The sequence below is a fragment of the Orycteropus afer genome, unplaced genomic scaffold, assembly GCF_000298275.1.
Source record: "Orycteropus afer afer isolate SDZICR_OR568_19922 unplaced genomic scaffold, OryAfe1.0 scaffold00871, whole genome shotgun sequence".
In the NCBI taxonomy this organism is placed as follows: domain Eukaryota; kingdom Metazoa; phylum Chordata; class Mammalia; order Tubulidentata; family Orycteropodidae; genus Orycteropus; species Orycteropus afer.
In genome coordinates, this window is record NW_006922458.1 from 155,086 (window position 1) to 177,707 (window position 22,622).

Genomic DNA, 22,622 nt, shown 5'->3' on the forward strand with positions numbered 1-22,622 from the left:
CATCCTCACCATCATCATCATCCTCACCATCATCACCCTCATCCTAACCATCACCCTCATCCTCACCATCACCCTCATCCTCACCATCATCATCACCCTCACCATCATCCTCATCCTCACCCTCATCATCACCCTCATCCTCACCATCATCATCCTCACCATCCTCATCCTCACCATCATCCTCATCCTCACCATCCTCATCCTCACCATCTTCCTCCTCACCATCATCCTCATCCTCACCATCATCATCCTCACCATCACATCATCCTCACCATCACCCTTATCCTCACCATCACCCTCATCCTCACCATCATCATCATCCTCACCATCATCATCACCCTCATCCTCACCATCCTCATCACCTCACCATCATCCTCATCCTCACCATCCTCATCATCCTCACCCTCATCATCACCCTCATCCTCACCATCATCATCCTCACCCTCACCATCATCATCCTCACTATCATCCTCATCCTCATCATCACCCTCATCCTCACCATCACCCTCACCACCATCATCCTCACCATCATCATCATCCTCACCCTCACCCTCATCCTCACCATCATCTTCATCCTCACCATCCTCATCATCCTCATCATCCTCACCCTCACCATCATCCTCACCATCATCTTCATCCTCACCATCATCATCCTCACCGTCATCATTATTTTCACCATCACCATCATCCTCACCATCATCCTCATCCTCACCATCATCCTCATCCTCACCATCATCCTCATCCTCACCATCCTCATCCTCACCATCCTCATCCTCACCATCATCATCTTCACTATCACCATCATCCTCCTCCTCCTCACCATCATCCTCATCATCATCCTCACCATCATCACTAGCATCGTGGTGGCCCAGGACTGTCTCTTAGGCCCTCATTTGGTGCCAGGCTCGGGGCTCTGTGCTTTATACCTATCACCTAATTGTATCATCCCAACTGCCCTGAAGACTGAGGCTTGGAAACGTGCAGGCCCTTACCCTGCTGTGGCAGAACTTGGACCCGGGCCGACTGGACTCTGACCTTGGCCCTTAACCAGGTGTCCCCTCACCATCTTACGATACACGATCTGAGGACCAGCCTCGAGGACGGAGCAGGGGGAGCCTGGAGTGAACCCCGCCCAAACTGAGGGCTGGCCCAGGGGTCCCAGATGGTGTCCTCAGGGAAGAGACGCTCCAGGGAACCTCCAGACGGGATGGCTGGAGGCTGGGCTCCCAGCCACCAAGCCGTCCTTGTGTGGGCAGGGGTTAGCCTGGGGCCGCACTGACCCTATCAATTAGAGTAATTAGGCTTCAGGATGAAGGCCCTGGCGCTAATTGCCTGGTGGCCACCAGAGGTGCTCAGTAATGTATTAACTGATCAGTGCCACCATGGTGGGGGTGGCCTTTGGGTCCCAGGGTCAAGGCCAAGTGCTCTGAAGACATTTTCTCTCCTCCAGGCAGCTGTGGGCCACCCCTCCCACTGCCCATGCTCCCCGGAGTTGGGAAGGCTGGCTCTGGGTGCCCTCACCACGGCCCAGGGCAGGCAGGGGTCATGTCAGAAGGGCCTGGGTTCCGCGGCCGGTGTCCCAGGTACTAGGGGGCTCCTCTCCCACTGCAAGCCCCTCTTCTCACCAATTGGCTGAGTTTGGGAGAGTTACCCCCACCCCATGTGGCCTCCACTGGCAGCCAGCAAGCCCATCCCAGACCCAAATCTGCCCACAGCCCTGCTGGCTGGAGACTCTCACCCCTTTCACAGACACTGGTGGGCGTGGGTCACAGGTTCTCCTTGCCCTGTCCCTACATCCCTTCCCTGTTGGGAGGTGAATGGGGTCCCAAGGCTGGCTTCTCCCCGAAGCACAGTGTGAGGCTTCTGTCCGGGGGTGCAGAGCATGCCAGCAGGAGGCAGGGAGGTGAGGTGGAGGGTCACAGGAGCGAGAGGAGGCGAGCTGAGTACCGCTCTGGGCCACAGCTCAGCCAGCACTCTGGGGGTCCACGCCGCTGAGCAGTCCCCTCAAGGGGCAGGGATCGAGACATCCACACACCAGCTCCTAGTCATCGGTTATGGAATACGGAGAGCAGTGTTGATTCCCCGGCACCCCTCATGCCAGGCAATGCAGACAGAGGGCTAGGGAGTGGGCTACAAGGGGGCCCAGGGACAGGGCAGGGTCCCGACAGGAGGGCTGGCGGGGCTGGTGTGGGTCAAGCAAAGGCAGGAGGAAGCTGTAATGAGGGGAGGGGCTGAGCTGGCCAGGCCGGCCACCAGGGGTCAAAGGGTGGATGAGGAGGATGAGGTCCTTCAGGGCTGAGCCCTGGAGCGGGCACGGTGCGTGCACACACACACGCGCACACACACGGACACACGCACACACGTGCACACACAATGCACCTGTGCACTCACACACGCACACACGTGGGCATGCGCACATGTGCACACGCACACACATGGACACATGCACACATGCACGTGCACACGCACACACGTGCACACATACACGCGCACAAACACGCACTCACACATGCACACACATGCACTTGTGCAGACGCACGTGCACACACACACATGGACACACGCACACACGGACAGGAGTGGCCCTCTCCTCCTGCAGCATCCTAGCTCTCTGGGTGGCCCACCACCGTGCACAAGGCTTGAACAGGAGGTCAGAGGGGACACAGGATTGTCTGGGAGCCGGCAGGGGCTCTAGTTTGCAGACATCAGAGTCTGATAAACCCAATAAGCCAGCACTTCTCAGACTCCTGTGTGCCCCCTAAGCCACTGGGACATGGTTCCAATGCACATGCTGGTTTGGGAGGTCTGGGGGTGCAATGGGGACTTGCAACAGGCTCCCAGGTGACGCTGATGCTGCTGGCCCAGGGATCGCACTTTGAGGAGCAATGTGAGCCTGGAATGTTGCTCAGAACCTTCCAGGGGACCCAGCTGTCACCTGGGCCACTTGCTTCTCTTGGTGGCTCCAGAACCACCGGGCTGTGTGCCTTTGGAAGAGCCGTAGGCCCTCTCTGCTGTGCAATTTTGTCATATGAAAAATGAGAGGCTGTGACTCAAAGGACAGTACGGACAGCCACTGTTTCAGGAGAACTTTCAGGGGCTCAGGCAATCTTTATCAATGATCCGCAATCTGGAAAACATTGCCCCCATTTCACAGACAAGAAAGCTGAAGCAAAGAGCTGACCGCCCTGCCCGAAAACATCCCATAGCCTTTCAGCGGCAGACGCCAGCTTTGCCCCCAAGTCTGTTGACTGAGAGGCTCTTGTCTTTTTCTACATCAAGCTGTCCTGCTTCGGAAATAAAATCATACATTCTCACAAGGAGAGATGAAATGTGAAAAGGGGTTGAATTTCCAAATCCGGACAAGGATCCCCACCCCGGCTGCGGCGTCTCTGGTCTTACACTGTTTCCTCCGGCGTTTATGTCAGGCGACGATAAAGATTTCGTTTGTTGAAGAAGAACGTGGGGCTGCAAACAATAAAATCAGCTGCGTTCTTACAATTAGCCCTTAAATTGTTCTGATCATCAGAGCTCCTTTCAGTCTGAGCCCCAGCTTGCTCCTTGCACATTCTTACGATCCAAATCCGAACAATTTTTGACAAGATTTTGAGCTTTGTCACATGTGAATTGTTAAGATTTAATTGAAAAAATGAACAGAACTCAGGCACGACTTCAAAGGGAATGACCCAGAACCAATTAGAACTTGGTAACAAGTGACCGTTCACCAGGGAAGCCATGTCTGGAGAATCCCATTGAAGCCACCTTCACGTCCCCCCTTGTCCCTGAACTCAAAATACCATTAGTGGCCGATTTCCCCACGACTGCTTTCCCGTCAATTTTCCAGGTTTTAAAGGTGAATCCGACCCCAGGGGGCGCTGGGTGGGCGTATGGTGGCCGAGAGCTCCTGGGTGGAGGTGATACACAATGCAGGTTACCGTCCTGAACAAACAGGTCAGCCGGCGACACATTCCTGGTCAAATTGCTGTTGACAGCCCGAACAGGAGACGGGGCCGGCCACAGAAGGGTCTTTCTTCTGCAGACGGCAGAGTGCATAATTGGGTATTCTGTCTCCCTCAGCCTCTGCTTCTCAGCTGGGGGAAAATTCCAAACAAAGCCAGGGCTTCCCAAGGCAGCTTCTTAATCCTCGGTGGCAGACACTCTCGGGGAAGTGTCAGCTGAGATGCCGAGTAGACCCACTGCCTGCTGGGTGCCTACCTACCTGTACCCACTGCCGCCCTATGAGTTACGGGGTAGGGCGAGCCCCAGGGTGTTTTCTTGGCTGTAGCCTTTCCGAAGGAGCGCTGGTGGTGTAGTGGTTAAGTGTTCAGCTGCTAACTGAAAGGTTGGCGGTTTGAACCCATCCAGTGGGCCCTCGGGGAAAGGTGTAGCTGTCTGCTTCCAGGAAGATGGCAACCGAGGAAGCCCTGTGGGGCATTTTGACTCCTGGGATCAGGTGGGCAGCGCCTAGTGCGCCTCCCCAAAGCAGATCACCACGCCCTCCCCTCCACGGTGCTGATGGGTGGTTTCAAACCACCAAACCTTCAATGAGAAGCCAGGCCAAGTCATTTCGCAGCATCCAGGGCTCATTAGTGCTTCTCTGGGGAAGGCTGGCCCAGTAATTAATGAATTGCACCAGAAGCTGGCGTGTCCGCCCTTGGCCCCGTTCGCAGTCTGAGGGCAGACCCCGTCAGAGGCCCTCTGTGAGCAACTGCCTTGCTGACCTGGTCCAGCCTTCTCTGAAGGGGCACAGCCTGACAGCAAACCAGCTGTACTTGGGCTCCGGAATCTTCTGTTCCACCCTGTCCACCCAGCCCGCTGACCCTCACCTGATTCATCTCCAAGCCCACCTCCTTGGGCTCCAGGTCCCAAGCCTCGTTCTCCGCCCAGCGCCTCACCACCTTGGCCATTTGCTGAGCACGTCCTAGGCACCGGATGGTGTTACGGCCACGTGGCCCTCCTTCCAGGCTTAGAAGGAAACGCAGACTTGGGAGGAGCAAGGGGCTGGCCGAGCGCGGCCTGAAGTCTGGGTCCGCCAGACTCGACGGTGGGCATGACCCGGGCACCTGTTCCAGGTGGCTGTCTCCTCCCTTTTCCTCCAGCCCCCGAAGCCCATTCTCCACCTGTCTCTGGAGCTGCTAGAAGCGGGGTGCTGCCCCCGGCCCCTCGACGTCCAGTCCTAATGGGAGCAGAAGGCCCAGACCGCAGTCCCGGGGCACATGCTGCCCCCGGAATTTGTAGGCCCAGACTGAGGGGCAAACAAGCGACTGCTTGAGGTTCTGGTACCGAGTCAATGCCGCCTCCTCTGATGTCTGACGCCCCGGAGCTGGTTCCACCACCAACCCACTGAACCACCTCCATCCCTGCCTCCACCCCCAGACTCCTTTTGGGTAAATTCCTCTTCATTTCTGGAAGCCAGGTAAGACCCCAAGGTGCTCTTAATTAATTAATTTCTTTATTATTATTATTGTGCTCTGGGTGCAGATTAACAGAGCAGGTTTGTTTTACATTCGACAGTTCGTGTACCTTTGGTTTCACCCTGATTACCACCCGCACCCCTAACGCCCTCCCCTCCCCTCCCCTCCCTGTGGCCCCTCGCCCCCGTGCCCTCTTAGTCATCACTCCTGGGTGTCCTGCTTGCCCTCCGCGTGAGTGCTGCCCCCCTGGTGCCCCGTGGCCGATTGCTCCAAGGGATGGATCTCCGTAGAGCAGGTGGGTGCATCGCCCGGGTTGGGGTGTTCTGCATCTAAGTTTTATTACTGTTGGGCTGAGAGCCAGCCCCTGGAAGTGAGTCTTATCCCAGGCCCGAAGTCTTGGGGGTCCCACCAGACTCCATCTGAACAGTAATTCTTGTCGTTGTTGTTTTTGGATTTTGTTCCACGTTTGTCGTCCCACTCCACCCAGGATCTGCAGTGGTGAGCCCTTCCCAAGTGGTTGGCATTGGTGGCCGGGCACCATCTAGTTCTTCTGGTCCCGAGGGCCATCATGTCCTAGGGCTGATTGCTTCCAAATGTCCTTGGTTTTTTGCACTCTTCTTTGCTTCCAACGATAGGAGACCATTAGCTGCATCTTAGATGGCCACTCGAAAGCTTTTAAGACCCCAGTCGCTACTCACCAAAGTAGGTTGTGGAACAAGATTTTTATGTATTATGTTGTGCCAGCTGAGTCTGGTGCCCCCTGTGCTACGGTCTTGAGTTGGCAGACTTGGTGGTTCTCTCTCCCAAGGTGTTTGGCTGACTCTGAGGGACAGAGTGCTTTTTGAAAGGTGCTTCTTGAAGCATCAAAGTACAAACACAATAACAGCAAACAGGCCCGGAGCCCCCAAAGGTTCAGCGGTGGAGCTGGGGGCTCCGTTTTAGGGGACCACAGCCTTTTCCCATCAGGCATGTGCTGTGTGGTTTGGGGCCCCAGAAGCGAACCCCAAGACAAGGATTCGTGGGCGAGCACCGACTCAGGAGGGTATGCCAGGTAACGTGGGCCGGGGAGCGGAAGGAGACAAGCAGGGCATGCGACCCCACGGGGTTCTGCTGCGGGTACCCAGGGCTTCATCCCACCCTGGGGCTCAGAGGGGCGGTGTGGGGCATGCACCTCAGAGCTGCCCCCCAGGGTGCAGAGCTGGGGCACTGAGTTACCGGCTCCCCCCCAGACATGGTCTGAAGGCTGCTTCTGGGCAGGGGTAGGAACTTCCCAGAACTTCGGGTCAGCTGCCCAGTATATGAGCAGCGAATGCACCGGCAGTCAAGCTGAACCCCAGGGAGAGACGTGGCTCCTGACATTGGCAGTCAGGGGCCCTGGGGTGTCTGTTGCAGTGGGTGGTTCTGTGTGCTGAGCCCAGTACCACCAGTCAGTTCACACATTCGGGTCAGAGTTGGGAGACACAAGTCTGCCTCCCATGGCCCCGCCTGCTGTGTGGCCTTGGGTGAATCACTTCACTTCTCTGAGCCTTGGTTTGCTCACCTGTACCATGGGAAGGATGCTTCTCTGTTAGGGTCCTCATGACGTTTACCTGAGATGCTGCAGCGAGGTCCCTGCCATAGAGACGTCATGAAGAAGCCCTCTCAGTGCTGCACGCTGTGTCAGCTCAGGGCGGGACCAGGCCCCATTCACTGCCCTTTGAGGACAGTTTATGAGGATCTGAAAGTTGCTCAGAAATTGAGGGTGATTATCTAGCCCCAGTGGTGCATTGGCTAAGCATTCAGCTGCTGGCGAAAAGGTTCATGGTTCAAAACCACTCAACAGCTCTGCTGGAGAAACACCTAGAGGTCTGCTCCCATAAAGATGACTGGAGACCCTGTGGGCAGTTCCACTCTGTCCTCTAGGGGCGCTGTGGGTCGGAATGGACTCCACGGCAGTGGGAGGTACACAGACAGGGCCCAGCAGGCTGGTGGTTCAGGGTACAGTTCTCACCTTCCCTGCGGAGACCCTTCAGTTCTCAGACAGCAGCAGGTGGTGTGCAGCCCGCACTGGTCCTTTGGGGGAGGCGTGTGTTGCTGTGATGCTGACCAGCTCTCAGGGGACCTTCCAGACTGAGCTGTAGCAGGAAGAAAGGCCTGAGTGTCGACTTCTGAGAATCTGCTCATGAGACCCTGGGTCCCAGCGGTGCCCTCAGCAGCTGCCCAGGGGGCTGGTGCCGGCCACGCAGCGTGTCGCCCTACTGTGTGTGGGGCCACATGAGCCGGGGCTTACTGGACAGCAGCTAGTGCCTGGCATGGTGCCAGTGTGCACAGCAAGTCTCAGCCGGAACCAGCCGTGGCACCAGGGGGGCAGAACCTCAGAACCTCGGAGCTCTGGCAGGGAAGAGGGACACAAATGTGGCCAAGGGCCACATTAGGGGCGGCAGGAAAAGCCACCTGCATTTAAGTACAGAGTTGATGGCAGGAGAGGCAGGTGGCTTTGTGAGGTAGTGAGCGTCTGTCCCTGGAAGTGTGTAAGGGGAGGCTGCAGGCTGGTGTTCAGGTGTCTCAGCTCTGAGCCACGGCTGGAGGTGCTGGTGGTGGAGGGCACAGCCAGGTGGGATGTCTTTAAGATCTTTCCACCCCAGAGAGTCTAGAATTCCATTCGTCTGCAAGAGGCCGGGCACGGCAAATATGCTCCTCATTTGCTGCCTCGCAGGCGTGACTCCTCCAGACGCCCCGAGAAGGTTCGGCATCATGGGCCTGGTCTGAATTAGCGGGACGTCGGTTGTGGGGGACGGCTGCTGTCTGAGGCTCGCTGTGCTCTGACCCAGAGTCTGGAACGGAGTGAGCAGCTGGTCCCCCAGGCCCAGGCTGGTGTGCAAGTGAGGGGCGCCTCCGACGGGGTCAAGGCCAAGAGGGTCTAGCCTGGAGGCAGCTCAGGCTTCCAGGACCCTGGGCGCGCGACCTACAGGCCGAGGGCCCAGGTCCCTGGCCCTGGCTGTCTGCCTGTCTGAGCTCCAGAGTCAGGGCTGGGGGTTCAAATCCCATCTCTGCAATTCCCATGAGCTCCGGACCCCCTGAGCCCCCCAGCCTTTGGCTGTGCCAGGCAACATCACTAGCAGCAGCTTAGCTGTGGGACGTAAGTGGGTGGCCCTAGGACAGGGTCTGAGGATGGCACTGCTCAAAGTGTCTCTTCCTTGGTGGACTCTGGTCAAAGCCACACTGATGGGCAGCATGGGGCCACATGGGCACACTGTCCCAGTTGAGGGCCTCAGGGCACTGCACGTCCCTTCCCCTTGTCACACAGGCACTGCTGTTGGTACTGCAGGGGACTCTCTGGGACGAGCAATGACAGGAGCTCCCGTCTCCCAGCACCTCAATTCTGTTTTTTCTCCTAACGAGGTGCCAGGCTTGGGCACCCCGAGGTGAGAGGCACATCTGACCACTCATGGATTCTGGAGGTTTCCAGTGTGGTACCAACGATGACATCAGTCGTCCATTTGTTCCTTCATTGATGTCTCCTTCCTTTGTTCAGCCAGCGTTCACTCCCTCATTCATTCATTCATTCATTCATCGAGTCATGCATTCTTCCCTCCTCTCCCCAGACGCCGGCCCCTCCTCTGGCCGGGCACGCAGTGCCTGAGTGCTCCCGGTGGGTGTCCTGTCTCCCTCTGACTCCGCTGTAATCTACAGCAGACGCTTTTTATATCTATGTCTGCGTATGTGGTGTTGGTGAAGAATACGGAAAATGCCACAGACTGCCTGAAGAACAAGCAAATCTGTCTCGGTAGAAGTGCAGCTGGAATGCTCCTTGCAGGTGAGAATGGCCAGACTTCGTCTCACCTACGTTGGTCATGTTGTCAGAAGGGACCCTTCCCTGGAGAAGGATGTCATGCTTGGTAAGGTGGAGGGTCAGCAAAGAAGGGGAGGCCCTTCTTCTGACACGGGGGCTGCAGCGACGGGCTCAGGTGTAGCAGGGATCACTAGGCTGGCGCAGGACAGAGCCATGTCTTGCTGTGTCCTCCGTGGCGTCGTTAGGAGTGTGTCGCTCACGGGAACACAAAAACGTCAGGCATTTGGAGGAGGCGGGGCCAACTGCATGCACTGTTGTGTCTGCTTGTTGTCCTTGTCCTCATTGTCGCTGTTGTGTCTGTTAATGTAACACCAGGAACATCTTAACAGCCCGCTAACTATGACCCCACGGATCAGGGTGCACCGGCTGCGTCAGCTGCGAGCCCCTCTGTGTGGTCCCTGGGCCAGGACTGGACGGCAGAGGCGGTCACATTGTCCTGTCCTAGAGGGGCCCACAGGAGGGAGGTTGGAGGAGCGACCTCAGGGGCCCCATCCTGATGGTCGTGTCCTTTGTGTGGAAATTCAGATGGAGGGGCCCCTGCCTCTCCTTATAGAGACACAGTGTGTCTCAGCGTAAAGGGGCCGCAGACAGGGTGCCCCCTCCTACCACAGCTGACACGGCTTGTTGCAGCTTCTGTTAGTAGAGACCCCGTCCACAGCAGGGTGACAGACTGCTCGGTCCTGGGACATCCCTGCCCAGGATGAGACAATGCCCCACCCCACTAGGTCCCGGCCCAGGATGACGCGCAGCTGGGTCCTGGGATCCCCACCCTGCACTGAGGGCCATACCATTGTGATCAGAGGGGTCTCACTGGTTATGTTTGCAAATGGGTTACCAGGCCTCTGTCCCTAGCCTATCTGAGTCTGGAAACTTCGCTGAACTCTGTTCAGGATCACAGCACCCTCCAGCCTCCACAGAAAGACGGGCGGTGGCCGGGCGTGAGGTGCACTGGCCAGGACTGGAACCCGGGTCTCTCACGTACAGGGCAAGGGTTCGAGTCCGCAGTGCAGCCCTTATTTCCAGGGTAGAGCAAGTCCCATCACCAAGAGTGGAGCAGAGACAGAAACGCGCGGGAAGACGTGAGGACCGCCGTCAACAACAGAGGCCCGTGGACTGTCAGCAACCGCCAGAAACCAGGAGAGGCCCTGGAAGGAGGCACCATGGCCGAGCCCCTGATTCGGACCTCCAGCCCCTCAACCAAAGAATCCAAACTCACAGCCCTCGAGTCGGTTCCGACTCACAGTCACCCTCACTGGGTTTCCGAGGCGGTGAATCTTCACGGAAGTAGATTGCCCAGTCTTCCTTGCGTGGAGCAGCTGGTGGGTTTGAACCACCAACCTTCTGGTGAGCAGTCAAATGCTTTAGGCACTGCGCCACCAGAGCGCCTTTCCAGCCCCCAGAACTGTGAGAAAGCAAACCTTCCTCGTGCAAACAAGCACCTCTTGCTAACTTAGAGCCCACCTGATCCTTGTCACTCGGGTCCAAATGCTGCCTTCACCACTCGCTGGCTGTGGGGTCTGGACCAGTTCTTACGCCCAGAGCAGCGTGTGTCGTGTGCATAAGGGGGACAAGAGCCTTCCACGTGGCGTGTCGGTGTGCTCATCTGTAAAGTGGAGACCAGGCTTGGAGGACCCAGGCTCCTCTGAAAAGCGAGGCCCAGCGCCCCCCGCGGCTTTGTGCAAGGCGTGCACGCAAAAGATGACAGCTGCAGGAGGGGCCCCCTATGTGAGCCGACAGCAGGCGGGTTACCGCCCGGCAGCGCCGCCCGGGGGCGCTGCGCCCTCCTGCAGACCTGGCTGCGCCGCCCCGGAAGGGCCCTTCTTGCGGGCGCGGCTCCCAGGCCGACGGCGGCCCGCGAGGGCGCCCGCTCTTCCGCCGGGACGTGGCCCCCGCGCCCGCTCCGCCCCGGCCCAGAGCCGTGGGGGGACCGCAGGCGGCTGAAACCGTATCCCCGGCTGCTTGGGGGTCGGGCCGTCGGACCCCGCCCGAGCTGAAGTTCAGCTTCACATCAGAGGGCGGCACATTTGGAACTTCTTAAACGGAAATTGCAGAAAAAATGAAAAGTATTTTTGGTCTCGGAACCCAATCCCCTGGTGGCAGGGAGCCGCCGGGAAGTGCAGCCGCGCCCGCGGGGAGATTGTCCTCGTTGTCAGTCTGGATTAGCGCGGGCGTCCTTCCGCTTAACCCGCGCCGGGCGGAGCCGGCTAATCGGCCGGGAAGACACTGGCCTTTGTAACGGGCGGCGCTCGGGTTTCACACTCGAGCTAATTTTGCGATCACATTTCCTTAATTGTAAACTCTGTGAATCAGGCCCCAGACGCGACTGAAGCAGGAGGAGCGTGCTAATCCAGGAATCTGGGGCTGAACTGTCACCACTGATCGCCAGCAACTTCTCAGAGGGCTTAAAAAAAAAAAAAAAAAAAAAAAAAACTGTTATTAAGGGGATCCTGACTCATAGTGACTCCACAGGACAGAGCACAACTGCCCACAGGGTCTCCAAGGCTGTCAATCTTCACGGAAGCAAAGCCCAAACCACACCCACTGCCTGGAGTCCATTCCGACCCACAGCGCCCCTAGAGGACAGAGTGGAACTGCCCACAGGGTCTCCCAGGCTGTCAATCTTCAGGGAAGCAATGCCGGAACCACACCCACTGCCTAGAGTCCATTCCGACCCACAGCGCCCCCAGAGGACAGAGTGGAACTGCCCACAGGGTCTCCAAGGCTGTCAATCTTCAGGGAAGCAAAGCCCAAACGACACCCACTGCCGTAGAGTCGATTCTGACTCACAGCGCCCCTAGAGGGCAGAGTGGAATTGTCCCACAGTGTTTCTTTCCATGGCTGTCAGTCTTTGCGGAAGCCAATTTCCACATCTTTCTACTACTGAGCTGCTGATGGATCCAAACCGCCGACCTTTCAGTTAGCAGCTGAATGATTAACCACTGCACCACCAGAGCTCCTTCCCAAACGGCCTGTTGTGGTAGGTGCATCGAGTCAGCTCCGACTCAGGCACCCCACGTCCAACAGAACAAAACACTGCCTGGTCCTGTGCCAGCCTCACAATCCTTGCTGTGCTAGAGCCCCTCGTTGCAGCTACGGTGTCAGTCCATCTAGTTGAGGGCCTTCCCCTTTTTTACCCACCGTCTGCTTTACCAAGCAGGATGTCCTTCTCCAGGGAATGGTCCCTTCTGATAACGTGACCAAAGTAGTAGAGGCAAACTCTCACCAGCCTTGCTTCTAAGCAGCATTCTGGCTGTCCTCCTTCTGAGAAAGATTTGTTCGTTCTCTGGCAGTCCATGGTCTCAGTATTCTTCGCCAACAGCACAATTCAAAGGCATCAACTCTTCTTCAATCTCTCTTACTCATTGTCCAGCTTTCACATGCATATGAAGTGACTGAAAAGACCAAGATTTGGGTCAGGCACACCTTCGTGTTCAAACTGATATCTATGCTTCTTAACACTTTAAGGAGGTTTTTTTTTTTTTTGGCAGCAGATTTGCCCAGTTCAGGACGTCTTCTGACTTCATGACTGCTGCTTTCATGGGCTGGTAAAGGACTTAGTGGCTGTGTTTTGAAAAATGTACCAGTGACACCTGGGAGGATTGTCATGGTGGTGGGTGTGTGAGGAGTCATGGTGACGTTCATGTGCACAAGTCCTGTACTTGCCAAGACTGTTGGCAGCACAAGTTTCACGATTAGCACACACAGCACTGAAGGAAAACGTTTTGGTGAAGATAGTTCAAAAACGGCTGCAGCAGTACATTGACAGGGAACTCCCAGAAATGCAAGCTGGATTCAGAAGACGGTGTGGAACGAGTGATATCATTGCTGATGTCAGGTGGATCTTGGCTGAAAGCAGAGAATACCAGAAAGATGGTTTCCTGTGCAAAAGCATTTGATTGTGTGGGTCATAATAAATTATGGATAACATTGTTATCAGAACATTTGATTGCACTCATGGGGAACCTACATACAGACCAGGAGGCTGTCATTCGAACAGAACAAGGGGACACTGCATGGTTTAAAATCAGGAAGGGAGTGTGTCAGGGTCGTATCCTTTCATCATAGTTACTCAGTCTGTATGCTGAACAAATCAGCTGAGAAACTGGACTGTATGGACAGTGTTTCTCTCCGTGCTGCATGAGGTCACTATGAGTTGGAAACACTGTGACGGGACATAACAACAACAGCAGCTCTGCTAGATGAGGTAGAAAGTCAGCACAAAGGGGAAGCCCCTCAACATGATGGATTGACACGGGGGCTGCAACAGTGGATTCGAGCATGGCTATGTGGACGGCGCAGTGCTGGGCAGTGCTTTACGGTCACTTCGAGTTGCCGGCACCTAATGGCAACAACAATGCAATCCCCAGCACCAACCCCACCTGCTCGCTCTACTCAAGTGCCTCCCGTGATCCCAGCTTGCAGACAGCCTGCCCCAGGTGTCCTGAGGGCGGGCTGTGCTCACTCAGGGGACGGCCAGGATAATGGCTTCCTTCATGACGGTCATTTCCAAGTGTGTGTGTCTTACCATACCTGATAGACCAAGCTCACTGGCCATTTAAATCACCTTCCTGGGCCTGGCCCGCCTGCCCAGCAGGGGGACTGGAGGGCCCTTCTCTCTGTGGACAATCCCACCGCACACCCACCCAGCCAGGGAGGCTTTTCCCAGCAGCCACTGGGGCCTCCCTCCTGCGCCCACTCTCCCCTCCTGGGTCCTCGTCTCCCTGCTCCCTGCCATCTGAGCACCCTCCCTGTGCCTGGTGGGCCCAGGGCTCTTTCAGGGGCAGGGGTACCTTGGCCTCAGCTTTTGCAGCCTGGCCCTGGGGAGGGGCAGAACAGGAGGGGGTGGATTTTAAGACTGGAGTACGGTGGTTCCTCTGGTAGCACAGTGCCTAAGGCACTTGACTGCTAACCAGAAGGCTGGCGGTTCAAACCCACCAGCCACTCCTTGGAAGGAAGACGGGCAATCTACTATCCGTAGTGATACCGCCTTGGAAACCCAAGGAGGGGTCGCTAGGAGTTGGATCGACTGGACGACAGTGAGTTGGTTGGTTTGTTTTCTGGTTTTGGGGTGGTTCCTAATCCAGTGAATGTTGTGCTTGTTGTCGGTGCTGAGGATCGCCTCTGACTCACGGGGACCCCATGAACAACAGAAGGAAACACTGCCTGGCCCGCAACATCCTCAGAATCAACGCTCAGTTTGAGCCCCGCAGCCCCGTGTCAGTCCGTCTTACGGAGGGTCTTCCGCTGTTCGGCCGACCCTCTCCTTTACCAAGCCCGATGGATGTCCTTCTCCAGGGCCCGGGCCCTCCTGACAGCGTGTCCAGAGAACAAGAGATGAAGTTTCACCACCCGCACTTTTGAGGGGCTTTCTGGCCGTACTTTTTCCAAGTTGGATTCGTTCCTTCTTCCGGCCGTCCAAGGTTTATGCCCATGAGCGGGCTCCTCGAACAAAAGGAGGAGAGACAGAGAGGCCGAGGAAAGATGGCCACCCGGAGATGGATGTACAGCCAAGGAATGCCAGGAAGGGTCAGGGAGTCCCAGAAGCAGACAGAGGTCAGAACAGATGCCGACGTTTAGAAGGAGGCGACACAGCAGACACTGTGCCTCGGACCCCATCCTCCGGGGCTGCGAGACGGTCCATTTCTAGCTTTGAAGAGACCCACTCTGCAGTATTTCTCACTCAGCCCTGGAGGAGTAAGGCAGGAAGTGTTAAAACGCCAGCTAAAGGCTGCCACACACGCCCCAACCCCCAAACTAGCCTCTGAGACGGGGGAGGACTTTGTGAATTGAGCAGGCTCACGGTTCTCAGCTAGCCTGCTGCCCCCCAAGTGAGGTCCGTTCCTGCCCCGGGAAGCCCTGGGACATGTGCCGCCGAGGACCCCACGCCCCAGCCCCTCTCCATCCTGCAGCAGCCCCCAGAGCGGCCGTGTGCAGGGTCAGACACACATCTGGCCAGCTGTGTGATGTGCCCAGTGCCCAGCTGCACCGTTGAAAGGCGTGATTGATGAACACGGCCGTCCTCAAAGCCTTTGGAGATAAAGCCCCAGTTGCACGGTGGAAAAGCCGGGACGTGTGCAGCGAGGACCCCACCCACGCGCCTCCCCATGCTGGGGCTCTTCTGTGCACACCAACCTGTCAGACAGGAGCACTGGTCCTCCGCCACTTTCTGAAAGTATTTTATCCTGTTTTAAGTGTAAGTTTATCCAACAAATTAGGTTCCTCTCTATCCATTTTTATACAGATGGCTCTGCGCCGTTGGTTACAATTTTCACAGCATGTCAGCACTCTCATAATTTCCCTTCTGTTTGTTCTGTTCTCGTTGATCTAGCTTTCCTGCCCCTCCTTGCCTTGTTCACCATTTGGTCCTATACCACGTAAGGACCACAACACTCATGGGTAATAGGGTTCGTTTCATCAGCCAATCTATTATTTGGCTGAAAGGTGATCTCCAAGAACAGCTTTCGTTCCAGGTACAAAGGGGACCATAGGGTGACAGTCCTGGGGGTTCCTCTAGTCTCTATCAGTCCAGTAAGTCTGGTTGTTTTGAGGAATTCGGGTTTGTTCTGTTTTCTCTGCCCTTCCATCCAGGACCTCCTACTGTGTTGCTGGTCAGAACAGTCAGTTGATGTCCCATCCCTCCTCTTTTTCCTTTTCTGTCCTTCCCTCTCACCCAGGTTAATATGTGTCTACACTCTAGTCAGTGGTTTACCCTTCCTTCCCCATACACCTCTGGAAACCGTCAAAGGCTATGACCTTTTTTTTGTGAAATCTTTCGTTGACTTTTTACAACAGTGGTCTACTATATTTGCCCTTCTGTGATCGACTAATTTCACTCAGCAGAACCTCCTCTCGGTTCATCCACATTGTGAGATGTTTCGTAGATTCATTGTTGTTCTTCAACATTGTATAGTATTCCATTGTGTATATTGTTCATTTTCTTTAAAATATTGTGTGATCCAGCCATCAACCACCAGGTGTATATCCTAGAGAAACAAGAGCCATGACTCAAACAGATACATGCACACTCATGCTCTGCACAGCACTATTCACAGCAGCAAGAAGATGGAAGCAGCCCAGCATCCCATCTGTGCAGAAATGGACCAACCAACTCTGACCACTCCTTCAACCTTGGCTGCCAAGCTCAGGCCTCCTCACCAGCCCCCACCTCGGGGGCCTGATGCCATCCACTGTCTCTGCTTTCCCCTAATGAGCACTTCTTGTGTGTGTGTGCCACATGCTGGGGTGGGACCAGGTATCCCACCTGAAATGAGCTCTTTAAATGGTGTCTACTTTTTGGGTTTACTCTGTCAGTCTGTTGTACCATGGGGGTTTGTGGGTTGCTATGAGGCTGGCAGCTCTGCTATCAGTATTTCAAATACCAGTGAGGTGGTCCATGACGGACACGTTTCAGTGGAGCTTCCAGACTAAGACAGACTAGGTAGAAGGCATGGTCGTCTCCTTCTGCAAATTAGCCAGGAGAACTTATGGATCACCACAGAACATGGTCCACCTGTTTGCTTGGGACATATCCTTAGACAGGATCAATTGCTGAGGGAGGACGTCCTCTTTAAGGAAGCAGAGGGCCAATGAGGGTGAGGAGACCCTTGGTGGGCTGGATTGGCACAAAAGCTGCAGTGATGGACCTGACTGGATGATGAGGGACCGGGCAATGTTTCATTCTGTTGTGCATAAGGTCACCATGAATCAGAGTCAATGCCAGGCACCCATCCATCCTTCTGTCAAACACATAGCCATCATTCATCCATCCATCCATTGAACATGTATCCATCCATCCATTGACCATCTATCTAACCATCCATAAACCATCTATTTATCCATCCATCCACCTATCTATACACCTATCCATCCATTCTTCAACCTTCTATGTATCCATCCATCCATCAATCATCTATCTATCCACCCATCCATCCATCCATCAACCACCTAGCTATCCATCCATCCATTCATCAGCCACCTAGCTATCCATAATCCATCAATCATCTATCCATCTATCCACCACCTATCCATTCATCCATCCATCCATCTTCTATCATATATATATATGAATCTAGGACTTTTTATTTATTTATTATTTCTTTCATTTTTATTTTTATTTTAAGAACTTGTTTTACATTCAATGTTATGTGTACATTTAGTCTCTATCCCCATTTACCATGTCCAACCCTAACCCAGTCTCCTCCCCTCCCTATCCTGTAACCATCCTCACCATCCCCTCATATTTATGCACTCCTGTTTGTCCTGCATTTCTTCAGTTTGAATGTTGGTCCTCTGGTGTCCCATGGTCCCTTGCTCTAAGGGATGTATTATCATAACCACCATATTTCACTGACTGTTAGGATCTGTTCTGCAGTCATTCTCTTTGGAAGAATCAGGAATCAATCCAAATCACAACATGGTTAAGACAGAGTGTCAGTGGGGGCCACATGTTGCTATGATGCTGAGCAGGTTTCAGTGCTGCTTCCAGAATCAGACAGACTAGGAAGAAGGGCCTGGCCACCTGCTTCCAGAAATCAGCCAATGAGAACCCCGTGGGTCACATGGCCCAACCCACCACTGATCAGGGATTCTAGAAATCAGCCAATGAGAACCCCGTGGGTCACATGGTCCGACCCACCACTCATCAGTGAATAGCACAGGGCTGGGCAGCTGCCGTTGCATTGGGCCTGGGCTCACCATGAGCTGAGTCAATGGCTACTAACAACAGGGACAACTATCTTCTCCGTCCGTAACTTGGCTGCCTGTTGCATGCTTTGGCACACAGAGCATGGAGGGGCTGGTGTGGCAGATTCAGATTGGGGGCCCAATGACCTTAGGATGTAGAACCTTGTCTTCATGGACTATTGCATCGATGTTCCCCGAGACTATGGTCCTAAGCCCTGAAGCCCAGTGATTCAGTCCCTCAGTGTGGCTCAGCTTACATGTCTACCTATGCATCCTCTCATAAGTTATTGTTTGTTACTGTTATTGCAAGGTTGTGTGTGCAGTTACATTGCAGCCTTTTCCTGTTGTGTACCTCGCAGCGTCTTCCTCTGCCTTGGCCATGTTGTGCTGACCTTCTCCTTCACCCAAGTTAACACCTGTCTACTATGTAGTGGTCTTCCCTCCTTTCCCTCCCATTCCTGGTAACCACCAAAGAATGTCTCTTTCTGGGTGCAAACTTCTTGACGTTTTATAATAGTGGCCTCATATGATATTTGTCCTTTTGTGATTAACTAATTTCATTCAACATAATGTGCTACAGGCTCACGCAAGTTGTGAGACGTTTCACGCTTCATCACTATTCTTTCACATTGCACAGCATTCCATCGTGTCTCTGTACCACAGTTTGCATATCCATCCATCCATCAAAGGGCACTTAGGAAACAGCTCATGTGGTTGCACAGGCTGCAAGCCCCAAGTCTGTGGGTCTGACACCAGGCCAGAGGCTTCTGCAGAGGCTGACAGACCAAGATTGGCAGGCAATGCAGCAGGCTGCTGGCTGTGGACTCCAGGACTGGTAGGTAAGATGGCAGGCTACTGGTTCAAGTCCAAAGAATCAGAGGTCAGAAGATGATAAGCCAGATGTGGGATCCAGACTGAACAAAAAGCCAGAGCGCTTTGCCAGCATGTCCATAGATACTGCATGTAGGCCACAGCCCTGAGCCGATCCCCTTTCCACTGATTAGCTGCTCAAAGCAGATGTCATCATGGGCAATGACTGTATTCTAACTGCCAAACCACTGAGCTTCACGACCAGCTAAGTTGCACACAACCTTAACTGTCACAAATATGGGTGCTCTGTCCTTTGAAGATTTGGCAAATATTGCTGTCATCCTATCTAGGCTTGGAGGCTTTTTATTTGTTTTGCTTGAGGGTATAACATTTTGCTAATCAACTTAATTTCTCTATTGATTATTGGTTTATTCATGTCTTTTATTTTACCTTGAATTTTTTGGTAATTAATTTTTCCTCTAAAAAACTATGTTATATTTATATATAAAATTTCTTGGCTCAAAGTTCATTATAGTATCTCTTTTATAATTTCTCAATATCTAGTGGTGTGGTGGTTAAGGCATTTGGCTGCTAACCAAAAGGTCAGGGGTTCGAACCCACCAGCCACTCCGGGGAAGAAAGATGAGGCAGGGTTTCCATAAAGATTATGGAAACCCAATGGGAGTGGCTATGAGTTGAAATTGACTCACTTGCAATGGGTTGGATTTTGTTTTAATGTCTGTTAGATTATCTCCTTCACTATAATACTATTTATTTATAACATTTTTTTTTCTTTAGTGTCAGGAATTTTTCTATTTTATTTTCTCAAAGGAAAAACATTTTGAGTGTTATTGATCTATTCTACTTTTCTTCATTTTCTATTTAAACAATTTCTTCTCATATCTTCACTTCTTTTCTTGTTCTTTAGAGTTATTTTAATTCTCCTTTTCTTTAGTTAAAACTGTAAGTATATTTACAATTTTATTGTTTTGTAATAAATGCATAGGTTACAAACATACCTTTGAAACTAATGAGCTGCGTCCCGGGACCCAGGTACACAGCTCCTCCTTTTGTATTCAGGGCTGTGTAGTTTGTCATCACCCTCCTTGTCTCCTGAACTCATGAGGTAGAAGGGAGCACACTTAAACTTCCCAGCTTACACTTACTCACACCTCAATTATCTTCTTCTTATTGGTTTCTCAATTAATTGCACAATGGTCAGAGAATGTTGCCTGTGTGAAAATCATTCTTTGAAATTTGTTGTGGTTTACTTTTTGCCTTGTAGGTTGTCAAGTGCTGTAAATGTTTTAGGTGTGTTTGAAAAACATTTAAACTCACCTGCAGAGAACACACATCCACCCACACATCCGCCCACCTACCATCAGCTCTGTCTACTTACCTGCCACCTGTCTGCCTGCCTACATGTCCATCCACCTATTGATACCATATCCATCTACCCACCTTTGCTTTATGGCATTCCAGCTAACCAAAGTTTCTGTAGGAACGCTGCTAACCAGAGGTTGGAGGTTCAACCCACCAGCCACTCCACAGAAGACTGGGCAATCTACTTCCATAACGATTTACAGCCTCGGAAACCCAATGGGGGGGGGGTCACTAGGAATTGGAATCGGCTCAATGGCAGTGAATTTGGCTCTTTCATTCGGCTTACCAAAGTTTCCACAGGAACGCTCTGCTTTCGGATAGCATGGACTCCTGTACTTCCAAAAAGTCAGTCAGCGAGAACCTTGTGGTCACAGTGGTCCGATCCACAAGTGACTGTGTGGATGGCCCAGGCCGCGTTTCGTGCTGTTGTGCATGGGGTCCCTGTGACCCACGGTGACCCCCTGACTCACAGCGACAGCCCGACTCCTGGCCGCCCTCTCATTCCCCAGTGGAAGCCAGCACTTCTTCCTCACTTCACTGCTCTCTTTGCCCCAAAAGCGTTGTCCACACAGGTTCCCATATCTGCAGTCCCCTCCACCTCCTGTGATTTCTGGCCACTGCTACATTTCCTTCAAGATCCAGCCCTAGATCACCTCCAGGCAGCCCTCCCTGGTCTCCACGCTGGGCCAGGGCCACCTCTGCATCCTGTGGCTCCTGGGGTTGCCCAGCACGTCACTCAACTGCAGTCCTCTGGGCAGGACGCCTTATGGGGAAGGAAGGCACCTGACCATGGCTGTGTCTCCTGGCCCCCATCTGAGTTCTGCATCATGAACGTGACCCCTGAGTGGTTGTCCCCATGTTTCTGGGGTGGGGTGCTACCAGTGGGGCAGAAGGACACCCCACTCCCCCTTGTCAAGTGCCCACCTGCTGCAGGACCTGCCTGCTGACCAAGGTCAACCCCCTCCCCACTGGCCTTCATTAACGAGTGGGCATCTCACTGGTCCCCGGAGCCTCTTCACAGCCCCATTCAGGGTCAGAAGGTCTTGAGAGTGTGGTGAGGGCAGCCCCCAACAACAGGGGCCATTGTACTGGCTGCTGCAGACAGTCATCAGGGCCCATCTGGACAAGGCAGGGGCGTGACCCTACCAATTCCGAGGGTCCTTCTGAGACCTTGGGGACATCCATGCTGGTCAGGCGGGTGTACAGATGGCTGGCCAAGGACGAGGCCAGCCCTGCAGGGACCTGTCCTGGGGTCAGAGGGGCAGCCTCCTCTCCTGCCACTGTGCTCCCTGCCCCATGAAGGGTTTCCTTCCAGCATCCCACAGCCGGGCCTCGTATCTCTACAACGGGGTTCATCTCCCCCATCAACCCCTTGAGGGCTCCATCTCTGGACACTGGGTGTCCTCCCAACACAGAGCCAAGCCTGACCCCTGAGTTCCACCTGCCGGGGTTCTGGAAACCTCCAGAGATGTGGTCCCACAGGTGTCTGCCCCCTGCCCCGTCCTACCCTCCAGGTCTCAGTCTCTTGCACCCTGCTCCTACTCTGGACATGACGCCAGCACTAGTACTAGTGTCAGAGCCAGAGCCAGAGCCAGCGCCAACTGCTGTCAAGTCACCCAGCTCCCAGTGACCCTGTGCGTGTCAGAGCAGAACGGCACTCCGTGGGGCTTCCACTGGCTGTTGCTTCTGGAGGAGGATCTCCAGACCTTCCCTCTGAGACACCTATGGCCTCAGAGTACCAGCCTTTCCATTTGCAGCAGCCAGGGACCCCTGGACTTGGCCATAACACCTGGAGCCGTGCATGCATGAGCCCTTGCTGAGAGCAGTCGCCAGCTGAGTCTTCAGGACAATGACCTCATCAGGCCCCTGGGCCCTCCTACGAGGTGGCTCTGCTTTCATCCCAGGCCCTGTCATGACGGCACAGGGACCCCGACACCCAAGATGACCCTGCAGGTTGGGAGCAGCACAAGAGAAATGCCCCTGCCTTTCTTGATAAGAAGGGCAGCACAAACACTCAACGGCACTGACATTTCCTTTCCTCTTTGCTCTCATTCTCAAATCATCATCATCATCATCATCATCACCACCATCATCACCACCAACACCATCTCTGTCATCACCATCATCATCACCATCAATAGAAATCACCACCACCACCATCACCACCACTATCACCACCATCAGCATCACCTTCAGCATCATCACCATCACCACCACCACCATGACCACCATCACCACCACCACCATGACCAGCACCATCACCACCATCACCATCATCACCACCATCACCATCATCACCACCATCACCACCATCACCACCAACATTATCTCTGTTATCATCATCACCACCACCATCATCACCACCACCACCATCACCACCACCACCACCACCACCATCACCACCACCACCACCACCATCATCACCACCACCACCATCACCATCATCACCACCACCATTATCTCTGTCATCACCACCATCACCACCACCATCATCACCATCAGCA

At 54.1% G+C, this 22,622-nt stretch overlaps 1 protein-coding gene across 1 annotated transcript in view; it reads right to left on the reverse strand.

Annotated features, from left to right (window-relative positions):
• LOC122151906 (collagen alpha-1(III) chain-like) overlaps positions 1-4,904 on the reverse strand; it is a 42,683-nt gene extending 37,779 nt beyond the window's left edge. Inside the window, exons 1-3 of the mRNA XM_042783320.1 lie at positions 4,824-4,904; positions 351-521; positions 175-250 (exon numbers count right to left, since the gene is read on the reverse strand). Coding sequence (XP_042639254.1) covers positions 175-250; positions 351-521; positions 4,824-4,904 — 328 coding nt within the window. The remainder of the gene's footprint in view (positions 1-174; positions 251-350; positions 522-4,823) is intronic.
• Positions 4,905-22,622: the final 17,718 nt, after the last annotated feature.